Source organism: Halictus rubicundus, chromosome 4, assembly GCF_050948215.1.
Source record: "Halictus rubicundus isolate RS-2024b chromosome 4, iyHalRubi1_principal, whole genome shotgun sequence".
Lineage (NCBI taxonomy): Eukaryota > Metazoa > Arthropoda > Insecta > Hymenoptera > Halictidae > Halictus > Halictus rubicundus.
The window spans coordinates 11,336,572-11,360,478 of NC_135152.1; the positions used below are offsets into that span (position 1 = coordinate 11,336,572).

The 23,907-nt window shown below is 37.1% G+C and overlaps 2 protein-coding genes across 16 annotated transcripts in view; both read right to left on the bottom strand.

Annotated features, from left to right (window-relative positions):
• Positions 1 to 254: 254 nt before the first annotated feature.
• The window catches only part of Tweek (transmembrane protein KIAA1109 homolog tweek), a 32,762-nt gene continuing 9,109 nt past the window's right edge, over positions 255 to 23,907 (bottom strand). For 2 of the 15 annotated variants that reach the window (XM_076786676.1, XM_076786666.1), the window contains exons 19-50: positions 22,817 to 22,955; positions 21,592 to 21,834; positions 20,885 to 21,141; positions 20,767 to 20,796; positions 20,339 to 20,642; positions 19,871 to 20,269; positions 19,282 to 19,791; positions 18,795 to 19,210; positions 18,115 to 18,556; positions 17,774 to 18,021; positions 16,982 to 17,676; positions 16,444 to 16,604; positions 16,165 to 16,373; positions 15,771 to 16,000; positions 15,268 to 15,486; positions 14,942 to 15,022; positions 14,733 to 14,888; positions 14,486 to 14,665; positions 14,213 to 14,414; positions 13,580 to 13,968; positions 13,081 to 13,490; positions 12,653 to 12,985; positions 12,282 to 12,593; positions 12,017 to 12,209; positions 11,694 to 11,923; positions 11,344 to 11,625; positions 10,947 to 11,135; positions 10,534 to 10,740; positions 7,170 to 7,193; positions 6,449 to 6,573; positions 6,173 to 6,363; positions 255 to 5,838 (exon numbers count right to left, since the gene is read on the bottom strand). In XM_076786676.1, coding sequence (XP_076642791.1) covers positions 5,619 to 5,838; positions 6,173 to 6,363; positions 6,449 to 6,573; positions 7,170 to 7,193; positions 10,534 to 10,740; positions 10,947 to 11,135; positions 11,344 to 11,625; positions 11,694 to 11,923; positions 12,017 to 12,209; positions 12,282 to 12,593; positions 12,653 to 12,985; positions 13,081 to 13,490; positions 13,580 to 13,968; positions 14,213 to 14,414; positions 14,486 to 14,665; positions 14,733 to 14,888; positions 14,942 to 15,022; positions 15,268 to 15,486; positions 15,771 to 16,000; positions 16,165 to 16,373; positions 16,444 to 16,604; positions 16,982 to 17,676; positions 17,774 to 18,021; positions 18,115 to 18,556; positions 18,795 to 19,210; positions 19,282 to 19,791; positions 19,871 to 20,269; positions 20,339 to 20,642; positions 20,767 to 20,796; positions 20,885 to 21,141; positions 21,592 to 21,834; positions 22,817 to 22,955 — 8,226 coding nt within the window. In that variant the 3' untranslated portion in view covers positions 255 to 5,618. Of the gene's footprint in view, positions 5,839 to 6,172; positions 6,364 to 6,448; positions 6,574 to 7,169; positions 7,194 to 10,533; positions 10,741 to 10,946; positions 11,136 to 11,343; positions 11,626 to 11,693; positions 11,924 to 12,016; positions 12,210 to 12,281; positions 12,594 to 12,652; positions 12,986 to 13,080; positions 13,491 to 13,579; positions 13,969 to 14,212; positions 14,415 to 14,485; positions 14,666 to 14,732; positions 14,889 to 14,941; positions 15,023 to 15,267; positions 15,487 to 15,770; positions 16,001 to 16,164; positions 16,374 to 16,443; positions 16,605 to 16,981; positions 17,677 to 17,773; positions 18,022 to 18,114; positions 18,557 to 18,794; positions 19,211 to 19,281; positions 19,792 to 19,870; positions 20,270 to 20,338; positions 20,643 to 20,766; positions 20,797 to 20,884; positions 21,142 to 21,591; positions 21,835 to 22,816; positions 22,956 to 23,596; positions 23,643 to 23,907 lie in introns of all 15 variants that reach the window. The other 13 variants (XM_076786680.1, XM_076786674.1, XM_076786672.1 and 10 more) reach the window with 12 other exon arrangements.
• On the bottom strand, positions 7,302 to 10,401 carry LOC143353389 (jerky protein homolog-like). The gene is made up of 2 exons (XM_076786682.1): positions 10,249 to 10,401; positions 7,302 to 10,140 (listed from the first exon to the last, which is right to left on the bottom strand). Exon 2 carries the CDS (start codon positions 9,355 to 9,357, stop codon positions 7,612 to 7,614), a length of 1,746 nt encoding a protein of 581 aa, XP_076642797.1. The 5' UTR covers positions 9,358 to 10,140; positions 10,249 to 10,401; the 3' UTR covers positions 7,302 to 7,611.

The following is a 23,907-nucleotide window of genomic DNA, read 5'->3' on the forward strand; positions in this document are numbered from 1 at the left end:
TGAAGCTCTCGCAATCAAGTGAAATAAGAATTGATTTAAATGCAACCCTAGAAAATTATTAATTATGGGAAATTATGGGATGTATTATTTGTGCATAAATGCGTAACACCCGCTAGTCCGGTAGCTTCAATGCACGAATAAACAAAACGCGTTATTGGATGTTGTACATTTTTCCAGACTAACTCCGAGTAACAATGATTATTTAAAAAAAAAACAAATCATGCGCTAAAAGCAGAAAATAAATTGCCACCGAGTTCAGCTTAAAAGTTTTTATTCGTTTGTTGAAATATCGATAACAAATATACATAGAAAATAGAACAACAGTTGATAATTCAGTAAAAGGAAATGAATCAAGCCTGCACCGACAAATGCTGCGGGAAAATATTGTGAAAACGCGTGTTTCGAGGCACGTTCGCTACGCAAATATTATATATCTTTCCACTAACTCGCACTAGAATATTTATATGTACCACACGAACACTACCGTATCCGGCAGATAAGCTAATTAGCGGGGAACCGTTCGATATCCACTGAACAATTAACTGTTGATCCGATTGCTTTAGAACTCTGAGAAAACCTGCCGGCGAAACAGTCTCGTCGCTCGAATAAACAAATAAATAAAAATTATGTTTTACTGTATGTATAATATGTATATATGTGTGTATATATATAAATACGCAGTGTATCCGTAAATAATACTAACGTTACAATGTAAAATTCGCTATCCTTGTACTGGCTGGATCTACCAAGTCTTTCCTTTTTATTATAGAAACACGCACGTGAAGAAGATCGTAATTATGCGCAAGTGTACATGTATATAATACAGCCTTCTAGCAGAGATTTTGAAGTAGATCAGTAAGTAGATATACTTAATATCAATTATCGATCATGCCTATCGATGCGCACAGCTTGACTGAAACTTTCCACGGTGTAACTTTTGAAACAGCAATTTTTCACAAGGTATTCTCAACATTTGCTATTAAATAGCCGGCTCTATAATTTTTCGATCTCTTTTATCCTGACCATATTTTCTCTTGTATTTCAGTGGTTCAATTATTTTGATTTCCTGGCACTAAATCCATTCAAAGATTTGCATATCACTTGTCTTTTACATATTTTTGAACACCAACATTGATCCTCCAATTGGACCTACAATATAAATAATCAACAATTTAAACTGGCTATTAAAAAATTTGAATTTCGATGGAACCTTTGTATCTCTGGACCAAACTGGACCCAAATCTGTTCATTCGAGAGGTAATGAAAATTTAGAATCAGAATAACTGTACACAATTTCGATGCAGAGAAATGTACATTACACAATTTTACTAGTGTACAACTTAAAAAAACGTTCTAACAATTTACCGTAAAATACCTCGCAAAAAAGTGCGCTATTGTCAAATCGACAAGCCGTGCTTGTGTCGTTCGCGTGAAAGAAGGATATTCGGACGATATCCGGCTGCCTAATTCGCAAGAAGTCTACCTTAAGAGTACAACGAATCGCGTAAAATTAGTGTAAAAAAATCGCCTATGGAACAACTTCGCTCGACGCTACGACCATTTTTACAATTCATATATCAGCTACTTTCGAACTGTACAACTGGATGGTTGCCGGAACTTGCATACAAAGTAAACAGACGTACCACACGATGCAAATTCTATTGCGACGCGTGTAGAAATACACATATACAATATATGACTACGTTTGGCGTTACAACATTCAAAGTAGTAGCTATCTTCACCCTCCTACTGCGAATACACATTATCACAATGTCTGTGAACAATGAGAAGCCCAAGGGTGCTAAAATGAACTAAATGATTTGCATTGGTCTGAGATTCGCGGTACTGCCTCTGTGCTTGTTCGCGGCTTTCGCCTAGTCAATGTTCGTTCAAACCATTGTTATAGAGATTATGAACCAGAGAAGGACAGAGTGCGTTCGTTGAATGAAAGATTAATAAAAGTTGGTTATTTATTCGTCCGCTTTTTAAAATGCTAACAAAAGTTTCAATCAACATAGAACAACAATTTTACTAGGAGCGGGATAGCGTAATAAAAATGTGGAAATAAAGGGAACTATACTTTCCGTATCATGATTTATATTACGACGCGTGTATTCTTATATCATACGCGAATGTAAATATCAATACTAACAAATATACAGGGCTAGAGGAGAATTACGCTACTAAAGTCTACTTGAATTGATAATTGATCACGCAGAAAATAGAATTCTTGCCATTTTCACATTCTCATTGCACGAATAGCTTTGTCCCCAGCGAATTTCTCTAAGTATTAACATAATTTTAGAATTGAATTGATTTTATCAGTCTTAGTACAATTGATGAAACGCGAAAAGAAATTAAATATTGTCCATCTCTGTTCCACGCTGACTCGCTAAAGTGTTAACACCGCTTACACTTCCTTTCCATTTTATTTCTTCCTTTAGCATAGGCAAACTGATTTAGAAACAAGACACCAACGAACGATTTGTTCTAAAATTAATTGTAGATTGAAAAACAACACTTTAGTAAAATTATATCGACGACTGTGACGCAAGCTCAACGGTTTCGCGATCCCGTCGAACGAAATAAGATGCTTGAACAACGATACATCAATTCAGCACGTCTGTACCTCTTCTACTTTTACATTTAATTTTTACATTTGATTTAAAATACAGCATATGTGTACATTGGAACTATTTGTGTATATATATATGTATATATAATTTATCCTACATATAACGACTTGTACCAGCTACGTTTATCTGCTTAAAAAGTGCACGTCATCGTTACAGATTCACGCTACACAGAATAATTGCAAATATGTATATAGGGTGTCGCAAAAATGTTACACTTTCTTGAAATGGGTAATTCCTGGGATCATTTGAAGAAACTTACTAACTCAGGAATTACTCCTTTCAAGGAAATACAATATTTTTGGGACACCTTGTGTACGCGTATAATATATACATACTTGTAATTTACATGGAAAGTAATCGCCACGCGTACAGAAAAATATATTACATTGCGGCTATAAATCCATATACACAAAAGCGGTGTGTGTGTTCTCGTTAAAAAAAAATTAATGTTAAATCACTGTATAGGACAGGACTCGCGCGAAATTTATCCGTAAAGCTGAGCAAGAAACGCGGCCGATATCGATTGACTAAAAGCTTCGAACCCATCCTCGATTGAGTTCCAGCTTTTCTCTTTTCCGCGTAATAAAAAAACAAAACAACGGAAAGACGGCGACGTAAAATATCCTTAAGAATGTAAGCGTAATCGCATGAGCAGTTCGTACAAAGATCAACCCTTCGTTAGCGTGTTTCTTAATTCTATGACCAAACTGTTGTTACTCGACTATTTCGTTAGTTATGCTCGTAAACGAAACGTTAAACTCAAATGCAAAGTCACAAATGCTTCCCTCTTAGGTTTCGTTTTGAAAGAAGTGATTCGAATGAAATGAAATCCAACTTCCCGAAGGTGACTTTGAACGCAATTGGTATCTTTTGTGTGCAGAGTGTCTCCGAACCGGTGGTGCAACTCAAAAAAGAGTGAATTTACACGAGAAAATCTTTCCCAAATTTTTTACTCTTTCCCGGATATTATTGCCAATTCTGAGACACTCTAAATTCAAGCCTGGGCAACTTGCGGCTCGTGAGCCACAGAGGACTCCTCTCCCTACTCCTGGGTTCCCCCACCAAACTCCTGCGGAGTGTAGGTGTACACGCATATATTCGCAGTACGTGGTCACGCGAGCAAGAACGATAAGGGCAATACATATGATACAGTTGGTGGTGGGAACCAGTACACTAGCAGTGGGAGTCGTGAAGCGACAGCAGAGAAGAAGTTGCCCGGGCCTGTTCTACTTGTAAGTAACTATTTACATTCAGCTTGAAAGAGTCATGAAATTCTATGCTTTCGTGTTTCGTTATTTAATTCGAACTAAAGTCTTCGTCGTAATACAGGATTAGTCGATAAAAAATCATGTTCAATACTTATATATACTCGTTCGTAAATGTTACAACACCTTCCGTGTTTGCAACAAAATACGACGTTTAATGAAGAGTATATATTTTACAGAATTTTTGGTACTTCATATTAGGATAAACTTTGACATACTACAATTAATATTTTTGAAAGATAATTAAACAGCTTTTGCAATTTATATATTTCTTAAAAATCAACGGTTTCTTTGTTATACGGAAAGGCAATTTTTCATATAAGTGTTAACACAATTTCTACTAAGCCTGTATATATAGTTACACATATCACAGCTAAAACAAACGTACGCACCCCCCACCCCCATCCCAGTTTTGGCTGTACTGTATCACAAAAGAAACATTTCCGAAATGACGTTTGCGTGAAATTACTTTTATATTCGCGATCTAATCGAACACGTTGGTAAATCCTGGCCAAGCAACTGAAGAACACCCTGCACAATTTGCGCTATGAAAGCTGCAAAGTTTTCCGGACCGGAAGCCTCTACGCTTCCGTGTAGTTTTCGTGTGTATACACGTATATAACTTTCGATTTCCTTTGTTTCCTTATCTAGGCGCGTAACTTCTTAAATCACTACATACTAACTGTACATAATACGCATTGTGCAAAGACAAGAAGACACCTGAACGAAAAAATGCTGTTCTGATTTTATTGGTGGGATCACCAGACGTCCGAAATTGGTCTGGGCAGTCTTGAATTTAATAGCATCCGGGACTGTGTCAAAGATTGAAACACGTCTAGGGTTTTTAAATAAATGGTACCAAAAAATGATAAAAAATAGTACAGATTAAATTACCAACTTTCTTAAATTGTTAGCTATGAATTACAGACTTTTAAAAACTATAAAATAATCGTTGATAACTAATGTGTTAATGTTGACATGAATCTTTACTAAACATGGCGAACTAAATTATTGAACACATAGATTTTTGGTATAGAAGTAAAGTTAGACATTCTTGTCTCTGCACAGCACATGAACGCAATTTATAAAATTCTAAAGCTGAAACCACGTTACCCGGCTCTACATCGATACCCGAATCTAAATATCGTACAGGAAACGCGTCTCGATCGCGGAAACTCTCGTTCCTGAACTAAAACTCCCGGTGAATTACGTTATGAAAATATAACGAGGCGTCGTTGAACACTGTAATATGTATACGCACGTATATTATTCATATATACTCTAAACGCTGTCGGACTTATCCGTGGCGTTCTGTGCAATATCTAACACGTTCGAACGGAATATCGATGATTATAAATCTTTATCTATAGTTTAATGTACAATTAATCGATAACAGGTTGCACTTCGCTAATTACATTTCGTACAAATGTCCCCTAAAGTGTGTCCCATTATGCTTTCGAAGTGTCAAGATTCAGTCCGACGATTCTACGATTATTGAGAACAGTCCTTACAATTGTTGCGGCGTGCTTGCTTCCTTGCAAAATGATTAAACTCGTTCTGCGTATTATAAGAAAGAGAATAGAGAATCGTGTATCGTTATCCTCGCTTACTAACCTGTCGAAAGAACATTACTACGATGGACGATTATTAATATGGTTTCACCTCTGAATTCGTTCCGCTTCCACAATCCTTACCGCTAAGAGCGTTAACGTCCATTTTATTTTTCACGTTTATACTCCTTCTGTTCTTCTGACGATTCTTCGCGCACGGCTGAAACCATTCTTAACATAAAAATGGCCAATAGCTTGTCTAACGGGTCCATGAAACCTCGTTGAATCCATTTTGGTATCGTTGTACGGGCGTGAGAAAATCCTAACTTCTGCAAGATGTAGTCGATGCCGTAGGGTTCGATACTCTTTCCAGCCCAAGATAGCAACCTTTAACAGAAGCGTTGAACATTAATCCATAATTAAGAATCCTAATATTTTAGAAAATATAAAAGAATTACAGGTCTTATTTATATCAAGTTTTTAATTCCAGTTACTATTGTTTCTCTTGTTATCTTTTGGATGTCTGTAATTTTCAATGATATTTCCTATTTTCTATTTTAAAAGTTTTATCTACTTTTTGTAAAATTATTACTTAAAAGGAAATTGTTAAGCTTCTTTTAGATACAGCACTGTTAAAAGTAAACTTCTGGTAAGTAAAATGTTTAAGAATACTTAATACTTGAATAGAAATTTTCATAAAAGTTATGAGAAGTGGTATTACCTAACAGTTGGTTCTAAGTGCCAAGTTTTACATCTATACGATCTCCAGTCTTTAATGAACATATCTGCAGGGTCAAATTGTTTTCGCTTTTTTTCATCATCCGAAGTAGTTGATGCTGCACCAGAAGTGCTTGCAGTGGACGCGCTTCCGCTTCTCTTTTCTTGAGGATCCGGACTATGTGCACCCATATTCTGCATAATAACAATGCAAAAGATAACAATGTAATTTATATCATAATCTTGATGCAATGAAAAATTTAATAAAAATTACTCTTACCACTTTTTCCTTCACGTATGAGGTAATCAAGTCATGCAAGAAGAAAAAGGCCTCTGCATCCACGGTAACAAAGATATGGTCCTCAAATTCTGTTATAAAACTACATTCGACTAATGGTTTTTCACCTGTCAAACAAGTAATTATTATATAAAATATTCTGTAATGATCTTACTGTAGCTAGTAATTACATTGCACTGCTAATTGCATTACTAATACTAGTTCATACATTTATGACGCTGTACAATCGATTTTTTGCATAAATATAATTTGTATATTAGTTCAAAATGCTCTAAAAATTAATAACAGCCTGTATCTCATGATATCTACAGTTATGCAGTTTTAAAAATATTTTTCACGTGTTTTGTAATACTTTCTCGGTGCAATCAATTTACTACACTAAGTATGCTCTTCACGAAACAAAGCAATTCCTCTTTTTCGCTGACAATGAACGAGTTATGAGTAGAACAACTTGTTCTTTAGTTGTATCATTAATTATGCAACTTTTCTATATTCTATAATGCTTTTGAATCATATTAGTCTGTGCACGACATGCGCAATTAGTTGAATTATGATTATGCGAATGTAGTAACGTAAATGTGTACACGTATGTATGTTTGATAAGTTTCATGCAAATCAATTTTCATAGAATACAAAGCCATCTACAGATCGCACAATGCGTCTTACCAGACTCGATTGAAGTCAACTTTCACGTTGTACTTACTATATAAAATATGTTTAGGAGCTCCTAAAAATATACGAAGAAAATAGTTGCAACAATTCAGAGAAAAAGTTTCTACTAAACAGAACCGTATCTTTTTCATTTACAGTCTTGTTCCGATATAAGGCAGCAGTGTTTGTTTCGAAATAAGAAAATATTCCCTCTCCTTCTTTTGAAGTTGTTTGTTCTATATCGCTTAGTGCCAGAACGAGAGGGTATGTCCTATTCTATCCCTTTCCAAAGGAATTATATTAATATGTTATGATACAACTAATAAAATAGACTATAATAATATACACATATGTACTTAATATGTAATTTAGACATTAAGATCATCCCTTGGCCCTTCATAATGGTATCAAGCAATTTTTTTAGTAAAATTACTTCCTCTTTCTCTTGAATTTTATTTTATAGAAGCTGGTCCTGTCTTCTTACTGCAGCACTTTCAAGGATGATTTTTCTGTATTTGAGGTGCTTCATTTTCCAGACATCTTAACAATGCTTCTCCGAGAGATAACAGTGTTTGATTGTTCTTGGCAAACTTCTTCAGGCCATCTTCCACCAGGCTTAAAAATGTCTTCTTTTCTTCTATAAAATTCTTCAGGCCATCTTCTATCATTGTTAAATATTTCTTCTCTTCTTCTATAAAATTAAGTTCTACTTTGTGTGACAGTCCTATCGCATCTGATGGTCCTGCTTCATATGATGGTCCTGCCTTGTGTGATGGTCCTGCTTCGTGTAATAGTCCTGCATCATGTAATGGTACTGCTTCATGTAATGGTTCTGCCTCATGCAAAGTTTCAGTTTCTCCTCCTCCTTCATCTCTTTCTATTTTTATGTTTATGTCTTCTTCCTCATCTTGTATAATATTTTCTTCTATATCTTCTACATTAATTGTTTCTTCACATTCCAAATGCCTTAATATTTCCATGAAGTCTTCAGGACTGTTCTCCTCACCAGTAATGATATGTATCATAGCACTCATCTGTGATTGTGTTGTTGCATTTAATAGATTTTCCTCTTCCCCTCCAGAATGTTTACATAGGCAATCATTCCACCCGTTTTTAATATTAGCAGCTGTGATATCATTCCATAATTCATTTAGCAAATATATACAATCTTTAATACTATATTTAACATAAAATTCTTCAAGTCCTTTATCCAATTGTAAAATGCGACGCAGAATTTTGTGCCTATAATTGTTTTTCAATTTTGCAATTATGCCTTGATCCATAGGTCGAATAAATGAAGTAGTTTTTGCTGGCAAATAAACGATTTCAAAATTATCATCTTCGTGTGATATATAGATTCTTTTGTGATTGGCACAATTATCTACAAGTAACAATACTTTCCCTACTATCCCATTGGCCAATTGATACTGCCGCACACTTGGTTTAAATACCTCCTCATACCACTCATTAAAGATTTGCAAGTTCATCCATGCTTGTGGCTGATATTTGTAAATAACAGGCGGTGGTCCCCAATTTTGTGCTCGTAAGTTTTTAAAGTTATGAATAAAAATTGGTGGGAGCTTATGTGTTCCATCTGCATTGGCACACAGTCCAATGGATACTCTATCCCTCTTCTGTTTTTCCCCTGCCAATATTCCTTTTTTTTCTGATATTAAAGTCTTCGAAGGGATAGTCTTCCATAATAGACTCGTCTCTTCCATATTATAAATATTGCTCAAATTAAGCTTCTCTTCTTCGATACGTTTCATAAAAGCATCTAAAAATGCTTTTGCACCATCATCGTTTGCCTTTCCTTTTTCTCCATGAACCCGGACTAAATGGATTCTATATCGGTTCTTAAAATTCCTTAACCAGCCTCCACTCGCGTTGAATGGTGTAGATGCGAATTGACCACAGAGTTCCCTCGCCTTCTTTTGTAATAATACATCAGTCAATGGATTATCCATTACTTGCTGCTCCAGAAACCATGTATATAGACGATTTTCTAGTTCTACATTCGGAGATGTTCTTCGATTTTTGTGTTGTAATAGACATCCTCCTCGGCTTCCAAAACTTGTTAAATGTGTACACTCTCGACGAATACGATATATCACACTCGATGAAACTCCATATTTTCTACACAACTCTTTCGTTGGCACTCCTTTCTCTGATTGTTCAGCAATTTTAATCTTGTCTTGCACCGAGAGAAAAATTCTTGCCTTATCCTGCTTTTTAGCCATGATTAAAGAAAACACTGTACTTTTAGTTTATTAAATAATAGTTTAACGTTCCGCGTCAAATAATGATTATTTACAATAACAAAAATAGTAATAATAGCCGGAAACAACTCGATAACAATAATACCAGCAATAACGATAACAATAATAACAACAACAACAACCAGAAGTGAGAGCAATACTAGAAAATCGATCTCGAGGTCGGGACCGGCTTTCGCTGTATATCGGATGAAGTATCGTCGGTGTTTCACAGCGTGGTACTCGGAAGGAATGCGAAAGGCATTCGCAAAGAAACCGCCTGATTGGTCAGGCGCACACAGTTGGGTCACACGAATTCTCCCTATTCGCTGAGAAGATTACCACTACTACTTCAGGTATATTGCTACGCGTAACGGTGAACTTCGTTCCCCTTGCTCTTGTGCCGTCCCACACCCACGTTATGAGACACTGACAATACGTTATTCGGCTTTACTTTGTAGTCGAGTGGACCGAGAAAGAACACGGAAGATGAACGAGAGGCGAGAGGCGGGAGATAGGGGCAGACCATAAAATAGTCTGCCGAGCAGCGATATCTATCCTTGGAAAAGGATAGAATACGGCATACCCTCTCGTTCTGGCACTAACGTAGCGATGTCGAGCGAACAACTTCAAAAGAATTAGAAGGGATAGCGATCTCCTTATTTCGAGACAAGCACCGTGGGCTTATATCGGAACAAGACTGTATGTACAGTTTTATTTCGATATAAGACGACGATGTTTGTTTCGAAATAAGGAGATCGCTATCCCCTTCTCTTCTTTTGAAGTTATTCGCTCGACACCGCTTAGTGCCAGAACGAGAGGGTATGTCGTATTCTGTCCTTTTCCAACGAATGATATCGCTACTCGGCCGACAACTTTATGGTCTGTCGCTGTCTCTCGCTCCTCGCTCATTCTCCGTGTTCTCTCGCGGCCCAGTCAAGAACAAAGTCAAGCTGCATAGGTACCCTGATCCGAAATACGACGAAAGCTGGTGCCGAACCATCGTCTTATATCGGAACAAAATAAAAAGAAACAAATACTTTGCAACACATAGTCGTGTCAATTATTTTTACACACACTTATGTGTAACAACAGAGACATGTATTGAAAACTTTTTTGTATGAATTTTTAAATGACAACGACAAGACGCGGGTTGCTCACCAATAACGTCCGGGGTTTTGGCTGTCTGAAGATGTTCAGTTTTCAGGTATAATTGCAACGATGGTAGCGCAAATATAACTTCTCTTGCATGCGAGTGTTCCTGCAATTTTCCAGAAGTTGTTGACGTACTTCTTCCACGAGTCACGTTGCCACTGTCAGACGTACTGTCTGTGCGTTCTCTTTCGACACATGGAAACCGATCTACGGCTATAAAAGATTGCAAAGACCAGTTAATTTCATATTCTGAGTCTGCATCGTTTATTAACAGGTTGACTGCCGCGTGAATCAGAACGAATAAATTGATATTCAGTGCCATTAATTTCGCGACAATCGTTTTTAAGCAAATCAAAAACACCGGTCACCGGTGAGCACTGTGGCGATCAACATGTTAACTTAAAACATTCACAACACACCATCGATTTCGCTGCTAGCAAATGCATAATGGAACCATTCTTGCAGCGATTTGAACTGCGGCGGGAATAGAACACTGCGGCTCAGTCTACAAACTGTGGCCATTGAATGATGCCTCGCGTGTTGCTCCTGTTGTTGGCCTAAACTGATGGTCAATGTTTGCACGACGTGTACATCACATGTATTTGGCGCTGGAAAATGCGTACTTGTTAATAAGTTTGCGTACAATTAAAACCTGAATCCAGAGTTGGGCATTATTTGAAATAAATCTCGAATAAATTTTTATTCGAATAACGAATGAAATATTATTACGAATAACGAAAATGAGTTTATTCGTTAATCGAACTAACTTTTGCCCAACTCTAACTGAATCTGGCTAATTCTCATAATAATGTTTACATTCAACGCTTGGGATTTCCTGAGCTTCTGTAGCAAAACTGATGCAGGGTTCCTTTAACGAAAACAGCGCCCAACTTTTGCTCTTAAAATTGATTCCGTGGAAGCAGGCTAAGCTAATGTTGCAACCATGAAGCTCCATCGTTCCGCCAAGTACAGTTCCTGTTGTTGGTAGAGAGAATCTTAAACTTCCCAACTGGAGGTCTGCTACTTGAGCTAACACTCCTTGCCAATGTCTGTGATGACGAGCATCTGATATCGTTGCTTGATTTATATTACATGGAGCTGTAATTTTACATACTGGAATTAAATGCACTGTTTAATTATTTACAGTTCAACAACGATATGTATACCTTCACCAGTAGTTCTGTACTTCATCTGCCTCTTTCTAAAGCTGCTGTTGTTCACTTTTTGATGTTTTGGTTGTAAAGAACTGAATACTCGTTTGCTACTCTTGAATTGTTGATTAAAAAACTCGTCCAATTTATAATACATTTTTAGTAGATCTGCTGTCGTTGATTTGCTAATCATGATTTGCAATTGATCCCATCCTAAATCGCCGTGTATGAAAATTATCGCTGGCCTAGGTATTAATATTTGAAGAATTAGAGATTAATTTTGTCAAAATATATTAGGTGAGTGCAAAAGTTTGTAAAGAAATGTGTATATATGCAACCTTCTCGTTGGCATGAAAGTTTCTCCGCTATGACTTCGACTAATTTTCCACTCATCTCGCAAGGTAACATCCAATGAGGAGACTCTGGACATTAGTACACTAGTCCCCATATAATCCAATCTCAATTCCAGCGCAAATAGTGTCAAACCTAGAGTGTGATCAGGTTCTATTCCAGGTTCTTCTCGAATACGAACTATAAAATAATACTACGATTAATACATGAAACATTAATTGTCCAATGCAAAAACTACGTCCAACGACTTACTGCATGTATCAATTTTACTCAATTCTATAGTGCCACCCACGATACCACCCTTCGCGTCTAAACTAGACCCTTCCAAGCCAACACCTATGTACAAATTTTTATGCCCAGTGCTACCGATGGAAAGTCTTCCATCTGAACAGAAATCCTTCGTCATCCAAGTAACGTTGCCCATCACGTTGCTCATGTTCATGTGAACATTCAGGCGAGTGAAATTTATAGCGAACAATACTAATGTTTCCCATGCAGACTCTCTTAGCTTCACTTCCGAGGCCGATTGTTTGTCCGAAGTGAAACTCCACCCTCTGCCAATATCTAATACGAAAATAATCGATGAGATTCATATAGAAAAGACAGGGTAAGATGCAGCATACCTTTCAATCGCGCGTGCTTCGGCATATCACTCTCCAAACTCAACCTTAGCTTGTCTCTGTTTAACGTTGGACTTCGTTCTGGAGCACTCTTTGATAAACCATTGGTGCCATGTTGTCGTTCATGGTGTTTTAACAAAGAACTGCCCATGACAGCTTCGTCTTGATTCATAGAGGGACTACCATCGCCCTCGGAGTATGCTGTACCCGAACTTAGATCACCCAAAAATAATCGTCGCATAATACTGCGTCTGTACCACGCCTTCGGAAAGGCCAGTATTTCACTTAATCTTCGCATATCGTACTTGAACGATGCAGACCCGAAATCGACAATCGCTGTAAAATTATTCAACAAATATTTTAGTATTCAGAGAAAAAGATATCTTTCAGCAATGAGTCCAGCGACTGAATGAATTAATATTTATACATACTAGAAAATCGTATAACTGCACGACTAGTGTCTAACATCTTCTTCGACTGTTCGCTTTGGAAATTTAACTTCCTACTTCTCGCGATATGAAACTTTACAAACTCGACGTTGATACTTAAAGAATCCTTTCTCTCGCTGTCTGATAATGGCGACCACTGAGCTTCCTTTAAGCCAGTCTTTTTCCCACCGCCATATGGATGGAAGATATAAATGGAAAAGTCAGCAAGACAACCGGTGACAGATAATCCACCGATGGCCGAACTTGATTCTTTCCCTGTGGACTGCGTGCCTGGAGATTTGTACTCTCGAAACTCTATAAGCTCCTCTTCCGCTCGCTTGGACGAAAAGACTATGTCGAGGGACGGCAATTGAAGCATACATTCTACGCGAGATACTGGTAAGCAGGAAAACCTGGTGGAATGGAACAACATTATTATGGCACTAATTTCATGTTAACCTCCTGCACTATTACAATGGCACCGTGTAGTGGCACCGCTTACCTAAATGTAGAGGGTTGCATATGAAAATATACTATTACATCGACAGGAAAACTCGCATAAACATAATTGCTGCTGCTCGCCGCAGTGGCTGCCCAGGATGTACTTTCTGTGTTTTCCATAGGATAAGCCGAGTTCGTTTGTGCATTGCTATGGAAGTTTGTTTTACACGGTATCGGCTCTAACGTTTGCTCCAAAAATTCAAGGATATGCGGACTTATTATAGTTTCTTCCGGTATACTCTGAAGCGTCATCCACGCGAACAAGCTGGCCTTCTTTGTGCTGGATTTTCTAAACGCTGTCGCCGATGGCGTGGGATTGAGCATGCTATTGTCCGATGAAACGCGGGGAGACATGGATTCTTCAGGAAGCGTTTTAGATTCATAGTGCACCTGAACAATTTACGGAAACAATTTGATCGATATCAATATCATTATAATGTATTGGTGTATCATTAACACTCGCAGGACCCTGAGTAAAAATGTTACGCGTTTTTAAAAATAGGGTACTTTAGTATATATTATAAAATAAATTAATTAAACAATAATTATTATGTAAATACTATTATAGAACTATCTGGTTCTAAAAAGACACGCCGGCGGTCGTGCGAGTGTTAAATAGTGAACGTTCGCCTACCTTTACATCTAAACCGGGAATATGAAAAATTGTCAAATCGACGAGGGGTACGTTTGTATGTTGCAAATACCGTAAGCGGGACGTGCTCGTAGTAGACGACTTTTCTTTACTACTTAAGTGTTTCCTACTGCTACTAGGACTGCTTGGTTGAAATTCGAATGTGCCTCCCGAGCACGATCGCTCCTTTTTCATTCTACTCATACTGCAAAGGGAAACACACATATTAATCAAAGGAAATTCACGGAATGCAAAAATATAGACTCCATTACTTACATTTTAATTTCATCCTCCTTTCCTGGATCTTTTGTGTGGAGTACACACTGGCCACTGTTAATTAGAACTTTCACGTCGAGTTCAAAGTCTATATTAGGATCTTGAGGTTTCTGCGGTGTTATGTATGGTGACGACGTTGAAGAGGATTGCTCTTTCGTGAACGAATCAAGCAGTGGAGCGCTGGAAATTAGTTATAATAGCAATAAAAGATTTTGTAGTATATTTCAAAATAATGCATTGCACTTACTTTCCCTCCATACTGTCGTAACTGGAGGTACAACTGATATCCCTGTTCTTCTTCCTCAATTCAACTCTTTCTCCCTCTATTTCAATAGTTTGTGGCCAATCCAATTCTCCTTCTGGTAAACTTAACTCTGATCCGGCACTTGGCAGAGACGATTGCCTGCATAATGAAATTATATCGTTCATGATCACTCAAAAACATATTGAACCTACCTAACATACCTTCCCATGGTGTGCGTGTCGCTAAATGTAACTCGTGGACCACTGAGACCTCTTACTCGAAGAGAAGCAGACCTGTAAGTGAATATTTATTCTTATACTTTTCATGTAACTCGCTTCAAGTATGTTTAGCATTCTTTTAACACTTCATTTACAAGCAATTTTTTTAAAAGTCTTTTTAAAATCAAAGATATAATGTACATTCAACTTCTTCTATTACATACAGCTCTGTCACTGAAAACTCTATCGATAGGCTTCTGGTAGATAAAGTGTTAAGTACAAATCTAATCAATCACTGAAACAAAACTATAATATCATACCGACTTGGACCACTCCTAGGACTACTTTCGTAACTGGCAGAATTGGCTGAATTGACTTCCATGTTCATATCTTCAGGACTCTCTAGCTGATTTTCAAGTGTCGGCGATGGTACTATAAACGATCGTGATCGATATGCATTCGTCTTACCACCAAGCCCTAATTTACCTTTTATTCCAGACGCTTTGACCGATTGCCTCCGTAATTTCTGAATCATGTCTCTGCATAATACACAAAGAAATATTAATAATCATTGTTCTAATAGCACTTGGTTTACGGAGCACTAAAAGTGACTATTTTACATTACTTTATAAAAATAACGAGAATGTGTTTATCTAAATTTTTGGGCATTTTTTATAATATGTACCTAAAGAAATAAATTTGTTGAATAACTCCTCGTGGATGCATCTTTACAATCTCAATAATCGTAAATTAAAAATATTAGAACGCGTCCCGTAGACCAAGTGTTATAACTTATTATGTATAACGCATCGCACAGTAATACCTTCTAAAATCTTTGAACACGACAGCCTCTAATTCATGCAGGCGCTTCATTTCTTGTTCTATGGTTCCATGGGAAGCACCCAGCGATCGCAGATCGTTTATGATTTTCGCTTGTTCGTTCATTTCTTTCTCAATAAGTTTCGATCTCTTCTTCGCGTCGAGCGTTGGATCGAAGACAAACGCTGGTAAACTGTCTGTCCAATTCTTCGACTTCCTCATTAATATACTTTCCTGTAAATATAGATTAGATATAATATTGAAAGTGGTACGTGTTACTAAACTATAGAAACTGAAATATAAATTTGGGTAATGTGGGATCTTTTTATCATTTCGAATACATTACCGAACCAATGGGACCAGGGGAGTTGGACAAAATAAATATAATTAATCCATACTTTTTTTTTAACCTGGCTAGTGCTATTATCTGGCTGATCCGCGTCGTCGCTATCGTATTCTGCAGGTGCATGAATGTCGTCTTCTTCAGAGCCAGTCAACATTGTTAACGTATGTCCGAGCGCTGACAGTTGTTGTCCGACACTAACATCCAAATGAATATCAACACCTTCCATTTGCCATTGGACATTCAAAATCCACTTGGCATTATCTAGAAATAGATGAAGTACATTGCACACGATCCAGAAAAACTTATTGTGATATAATTCTGCTATTATTACCAGACTTGTCTGGTTTCTGTGCAATCGTTCTACTGCACACTTCGTAAGTGCCTTCTGATACCATACACAAGTTCATTATACTACTATCAGTCGTGTCTGGTTTCCAATCATCCAGAGAGGTTTCAAAATCTTCGGCAAACCTTAAGCACAGGCCCATAAACCTGTACGACGTAATCGGTATATTATAAGTCCTCCTACGATATTTACTAAATACTGATTGCATCACTATGTGTACAATTTGTAAATTTTTGGTACTCAAGATCACGCGAAGCTCATGACATTGTAGGTCATTGGTTTCGTCTTGATTTTAACTATTGCATTACAAATTTATATTACTAATTACATAAAAAAACATCAGTGACCTTGAAATTTCAAAAAGAACTTGAGGAAAAATTATTTCGCCGACAATATGTGTCCCCCCGAACCAAATAATTTGTCCTTTTGACATTTCGCGTGCTATGGCGGAGCTATCGCCTTGTACATGACCTAATCTCTTGATACAACGCATACAGTACAATGGAGTTAGCGAACAGCATACCTTCCTTTACTAACTAAGCTACCACTGCTGCATGCAGATATGCTGGTATTTTCCAAGGTCACTACAACAGCATCCCTCGATTCACCGTCATAGAGTCCTCTATTCATTCCCCAAGTAGGTGGTAAAGGATTTAGTGGTACACAAATACCCATATCATCTACAGTCAATTGCAAAAATAGCGTTCCCAAATGAGGAGCACTAAGCTGACTCGTTATTTGACCAAATGGAACCTTCTCAAACACTTGCTGTGTAGCCGTCAAAACTTCTTTATTTAAGTTCGCTCTCTTCTCGTTCCAGTACTCGTACGCATTTTTATAATTCAACCAGACAAGAATGGCTTTATCGATAGCTACCGGTTGGATGTATATCAACGGGCGTTTCAACGTGATTAAAACCACTTCCTTATCTTCGCCCTGTGCCATTTCTTCTTGAAAGGCATTTCTCAACCCTACTCTAGTATTGAAAAACGCAAACTGCTGGAATTCCGTTTCGGCCTCTTCGAATAAAACATTTTTCAACAACTGTCCGAGACTCAAGTTAATATCAACCTGCGCCTTTCCAAATAGTTTCATATATGGATTTGGTTGTGTAGCACCAACCACGTTTTGTACTCTATTGGACAATTGAAGTTCAACGGCTCCAGTCTCTAAGCGCACTGCTGAATTCGTTGGAGTTGTTGCAGTCAGTTGCACTCTCTGTTAGCAATAAAATATCATAAATAATGCAGAAATTTCAAGAGACATAATTCAATATATGTATAGTAACAACGAATAGTTAGTAGCCACATTGTACCTTGATGCGAATAATTAATGAGAATAATATTCTTTTCACTGGTGAATTATTCGGTTCCTCATCTTCTAACCATAAAGGAACAGGTTTCTCTCCGCCATAAACTTTCTGTACAACTTCGTTCACTTCTTTCATGAACACTTTTTGTACAAATACTAAATGGTTGAGAAGATCCGTGGTCAAAGAATGTTCAAATACACCGATGTCAGCAGTAGCACTCAGATAGCTGCCCTGTCTCAACACCACACCATCTGTGAATTATAAGATGTTTAATTCGAGACATCCATACTGTAAAGTGTATTTTTTAAAATTAACTACAGTATAAATTGTTATAGACCACTGACCAGCCAATTTACTGTCATTCATATTACTACTACCATCTTGAATGTATTCCGCGGACACGTGTACTTTGGGAAGTTCAATGCTAGCTTCAGAAGGTAAGTTCGCTTCAGTCACTTGGAGCTTCGTCGTGAAACTCAAAGTGTGATGAGGTAGGTCTATTGTAAATTTGGCTTTACTGCCAGTTATACCAGAACTAGTAACTTGATCCATTTTGTACTGTGCTTGCAAAGACGGTAACAAAGCCGCTGTTATACTCAAACTTTGAAGTATAATGTTGAACTGCATAACAATAGGTTCCAGTAGACTAGATATAACTTGTGGTTTCTGTATATCAACTTGTGGGACTGTGGGATAGTGATGTGGACTACCAGGTACACCTGTGTCTACATCGTCCTGCTGTTGGCCTCTGGACATTCTCGAGGAAGTCCTTGTTACTCTGAGTTCCTAAATGAGAAGTAGATAACTATTATGAACAGATATCGCAAACAGTGGTGAATCTGCAGAACAGATTAACTTTTTCTTATCTCGGAAACTAAGCGAGACCGTCGCTAATATGCAAATGAAAAAATTGTTCAAAATATCGATTTCTACAACTTATTCAATAATCATCGAAATCGAAGCGTAGGTAGTTGTTCCGCAGTTCCACCAAAACAGTAAATAAGAAAGAAGTATCTAGATTTACTTGTAAAGTCGATGACAACTGTTTACTGCCCCTGGTCATCATACCATGCAGAGCCACTGGGTGCTGAGGAATATCAATATTGACAACACCGACTGTCAGTAGACCGCTATTCTTATCCTTCTGATGTTTACTAATACTGGAGTATAAAGCCTGTGACTTCCCTACGGTTACTTTCACAACTGTCTGTTGGCTAGGAGCCACACCTTCTAACAAGACAATCATGGTTCTGCCAATTTGTCCGGTCAAGCTGCATTCAAAACTTGCTGGTCTTGATTTCTTACAACAAGTCAGACTTGCCTGAAGACTTGTTATTTCCGCTTCGAGTTTTAAACCGCTGAGAGTAGCTAACCATCTAGTTCTGTGTATCCTAGCGACGCCGAAGATAATTAATCTCGTACGTTCCCCTGTAACAATACCTGTAATACATTATTATAAAATGATTTGAGTTTCAAAGATATGTTTGATCTCGTGAATGGTGTGTACTAACTCAACTCTCGCGGAAGTGGTACAGGTGTTGAGCTGTTTTCAGCATTCAAGCCTTTCTCAAGATCTGCGTCTTTCGTTTCGTTCAGCAGCTCATACTTTCGACCACTTTTATAGTGCTCCGATGCGTCCGCTGGTATGGAAAATCGATGCGTGATAGTTTTAGTCTCCGGACGTGTAGCGTACAAATCCAACAGATAATAGATTGTTTTCCAACATCGAGGCGTCATATGCGGGGTATCTTTGCATTTATCGGGAAGTACGCAGAATTTATCTAAACCAGATCCGCTTGGACTTGCTCCGAAATTGGGAGTGATAATTCCTTCGCTCAAATTAATATAACCCTTAACGCTTTTCCCTGTGCTGCGTAACTTTTGAGCAAAACTTTGCGGTCGAGATCGGCTGTTCGTGTCGGGTGACGTGACTTTCGATAGATTCGGTTCGAAACTGTTGCGGAGCAATGGAATATCCATCTTCTTGCCACCTAGCAAAAGCTGTTCTTGTAGATCGGATGCTGTCGAGTAAATACACGAATGTTAAGTCTATGCTAAAAATATTGAAAAAAAAACCAAGCTAGCAAGTTGTATATTTACTTGACGATGAACCATTCTTGGTCACTATATCATTAACAATTAGATTATTGTTTCGTTTACTTTCCGGTTGCTGTTCTTTTAATTCCATTTGGGTTTCCTTAACATTCTGATACATATTACTAATCTGATGTAATAATCTGAGAAGAGGCATATTTACTTGTTGGCTAATGTACCGTATATTTAAACTAAAATTCACAACTGTACTTGTATGCTTTTTCAATTGGCCCCGAGATATATACAAAACAGTTTGCTTTTGAATCATATCGTCTACAGTCATGTCAGCCATTTTCTTAACATCTATATCAATGCCGATCTTCTCGCATAAAAATGCTGGGGTTTCTGGTGGTATATCCAAATGGAATTTGTTGTTGTTACCTTTCTTCATTTGATATTTATTGCCTGTGTCGTTTAGATCTGTATTAGCGCATCAAATAAATCTGTTCCTTGCAGTAACTGTTGAATATATACCTTTCTTTTTGTCCGTTACTTTCCCGAATTCGCTAACGACGATGTCAATGCGCATAGTTTCCATGTTTCCCACCAAAGACAGATTAGATCCTAATGAATCTAAGGAAGACACATTGTTCACATTTCCTGAACCAATAGCGGAAAGCATTTGTTGCGGCATAACGGATAAGGAAGACAAAAGTGGCTCGAAAATTAAATGCGCGTCTAGCAGCCTGAGCGAATCTTTCATTGGATAAAGAAGAGTACCACTATGGACATCCGAGTCTTCTGTATCATCCGTTGTCATCGTATTGATTTTGGAATCCTGAAAATAATATAGTCTCTTCAATGTTTAGAATTATATCAAATGACCAAATACATTGTATGCAATGTACGAAACAGCAACTACATAAAGTATCACATCGGAATCAAAAGCAAATTTCAAATACCTTCAAAGACTTTTGTTCTGCACGAAAGACCTAAGCGAAAGGAATATCGATAAACAAAACCACTTTGAAGCAAATGGTTTTTACACAATTATTGTTAAAATGTTGAGATAGTACTCACCCAATTCCCTTTCAAATTGCTTTTATCATTATCCTTTATAAACTCTTGTTGTTTGGCCATCCAACTGTACAGATCTTCGCCTGTATTCAAAGGCTTAGCAGAGTGATGACTTGTCGGAGAAGTCACTTGATCCAAACTTCCAGTGCTATGCTGGCTACCGTGACCTCCAGCGGAATAAATACTCGGATTGGAACCGAGTTGATGGGAATGGGAGATGTGAATCTGAGGTGTCTTCTCTTCCCTAAGCGTACCATAACCTAACAAACACAAAATTCTGTGTATATTTACATAAACTTGATTAACGAGTGCAACAACATTCATCGTACACAGAGGGTAGAAAACAATGTTAGAGGATTAGAAGTATAGAACAACATATAAAGGGAAATAAACATGGAATATAGATACCTAACAAGTGCTACTCTGAAATAATAAGCCAGTAACAGGTGTGAAAAAAACAGGAATCAATGCATAGACAAAAATGTTGTGCTGTGATCGAAGTGCGAAGCCATATAAACTGCGGAGGGAACTTATGGCACTACGTAATCAATACACTTTAAACAGTCTGCACACTGGAATATTGTAAATCAATCGAATGGAAAATCCTGTTGATCAGTCATTCACTTTAATGAAGTTAAATGAAATTTTGGTTCAACACTACACCAATGTATAGACTGCTACTCTATGGAATCTGATCATCTCGCACTTACTTATGTTATTTGGTTCCCGAGTTTGATTGAATAACCCGCCACTTGCAAGCAATGGAAAAACAATACTTGCTCGTGTACTAGCAGGCACTTGCGTGGGTTGTAGTGATTTTCCTTTCTTTGGATGAACTACTGGTGGAGAGGGGGAGGTTAATGAATCCGGGCCTGGAACCGGTGTTGCTATGGGGGTTGTGTCTTTCCCCCGAGGAGAACTTACAGGAACCGTCAAACCATCACCACAAATACCTGGTCATTCCATATCAAGCCAAGTGTTTTGTTCAGAAAGCCCAAGATTATATTACGAAAATATGTTCGAAAGAAGCGTCATAAAGTTTCAATGACATTTATAATATTATTTACAAAATGCAATCGTTCGATTGACTTCTACAGATAATACTCTAAAAGTAGTACTCGAAACTGAAGTAAGTTAAAGACTTGCATGCAGAGTAAACTTGCAATGTTAGTCCCAGTGTCGAGAAACCAGGGATTGAAAACAGTTATAATATCAGTTTCGGTTCTGAAAACAGTCATGGAGGATTTATAACTGTTATTTTTCGGTTCTGCACTTCGGTTCTGAATTATAAAAATTCATTTATTAAAAGAATTGTTTACATAATAAAGTCTTATTTAACCGTAAGCGATATAAGCCAAAACCGATATCCTCATAACAGTTATAACAGTATTTCGGTTCTTCATAGCTGTTTCGAGAACCGAAACCGACATATGTATAACAGTTTGAAACAGTTCTTTTCAGAACCTTTTCAGTCCCTGCAAGAGACTCGTCACGAGTCGCTCAATTGTACAAAACTCTGTATACAGGTCTAAGATTTATAACTAGTGTTAATAATAATTATAGTACAAAGTCAGATAATACTAGTAGAAGCAAATGAATGTTTATAAAACACAAAGGAGAAGTTTTTAACGTAAAGACTGAACATAATGCCGACGTACTTTACAATCACTATTTCTAGTGGCACATGCTATAATGTGCCTATATATGAAAATGCATAGTAAAACATTAAGCAGTTATTGAAATCACAATTTAAAGCAGATGCTAAGAAGCTGCAGGTGTATTCAATTGAAGTCTTTTCGAGATACTTAATAATCCAGTAAAATTGTATTGAATGTACAGATACTGTACCATATACTTTCGAGTATGTATATTGCATTTCGGGTATAGTATATAGTATTATGTAATTAATACTCTGTTTAGTATTATTTATAGTACCTGTAGTCTTATCTTGTCCACCCTTGACATGTATATGTTTATGCATGTGGTCCGTATGAATTAACATAGCACATTCATCTGTGACTTCCTGATCATCAACTTCTCCTGCACTACCCTCACCGTCCGTCAGCAAATTCTCCTGCGAACGAGTAAGTAATACTAAAAACTGCTATCCACTATTCTTAAGAATTGAAGACGGAACACCTTGTTTTATTTTAATCAGTGACAAAGTAAAAACTAGGTAATTAAATTCTCAGTAGAACATGATACTGAATAGATTTTACGACAAATAAATGTGAGAATAGTTTTGAGGAGACATTGTTTTCAGACGTTTTGAATTTCACAGGAAGTCGTAGCATTATTACAAGATGTATGTATGGTTCATAATATCTGTTTTCACTTATATAACATATTGCACAAAGATTAGAAAACCATCACCGATTATACTGTATATGGATGTGTAATGAAAATTAAAATTTTGTTTGAAATGCAAGATGAAATAACTGTTTTCTGATGTGTGATATTATTATTGTATACCTGCATAGTATAAAATGATTAAAACTTGAATAGTAAAGTGTTAGGAGATATGAGACATGTTGAGAACACATTGTAGCGTTATTGTATTATTGACTGTTACAACAGAGTTAATATTAGTCACATGATAGAGCTTGTACTTTTTGTTACTGTGGAAAGAAATTGCGGTTTTGATAGAAACTTCTCTTTATGGAAAAGTATGAGCGTGTGAAAGCTACTTTGTGCAAATATTTTTAAAGTTCTTACGCCATTTTATTTTGCTATCATCCTCCAGCACTTCCTCCCTTACTTGCTGAAAAAAAAATGATCTACCGAATTATGTTCCCTATAAGTTATGTTGTAAACTTCCAAATGAAATAAAAAACCTCTTCCGTAACGTCGAAGTTATGTTATTAAAATGAACGAAATTAATTCCAAATCCATACGAAGAGTTAGAGAAACAACTATACTGTTAATGATTATATCAGAAAAAAATTAATACGTGTAAAAATAGTTATCATTAGAATGCAAAACAAAACGTATAGAATTCCATTCCACATATTTCAAAATTCAGACGT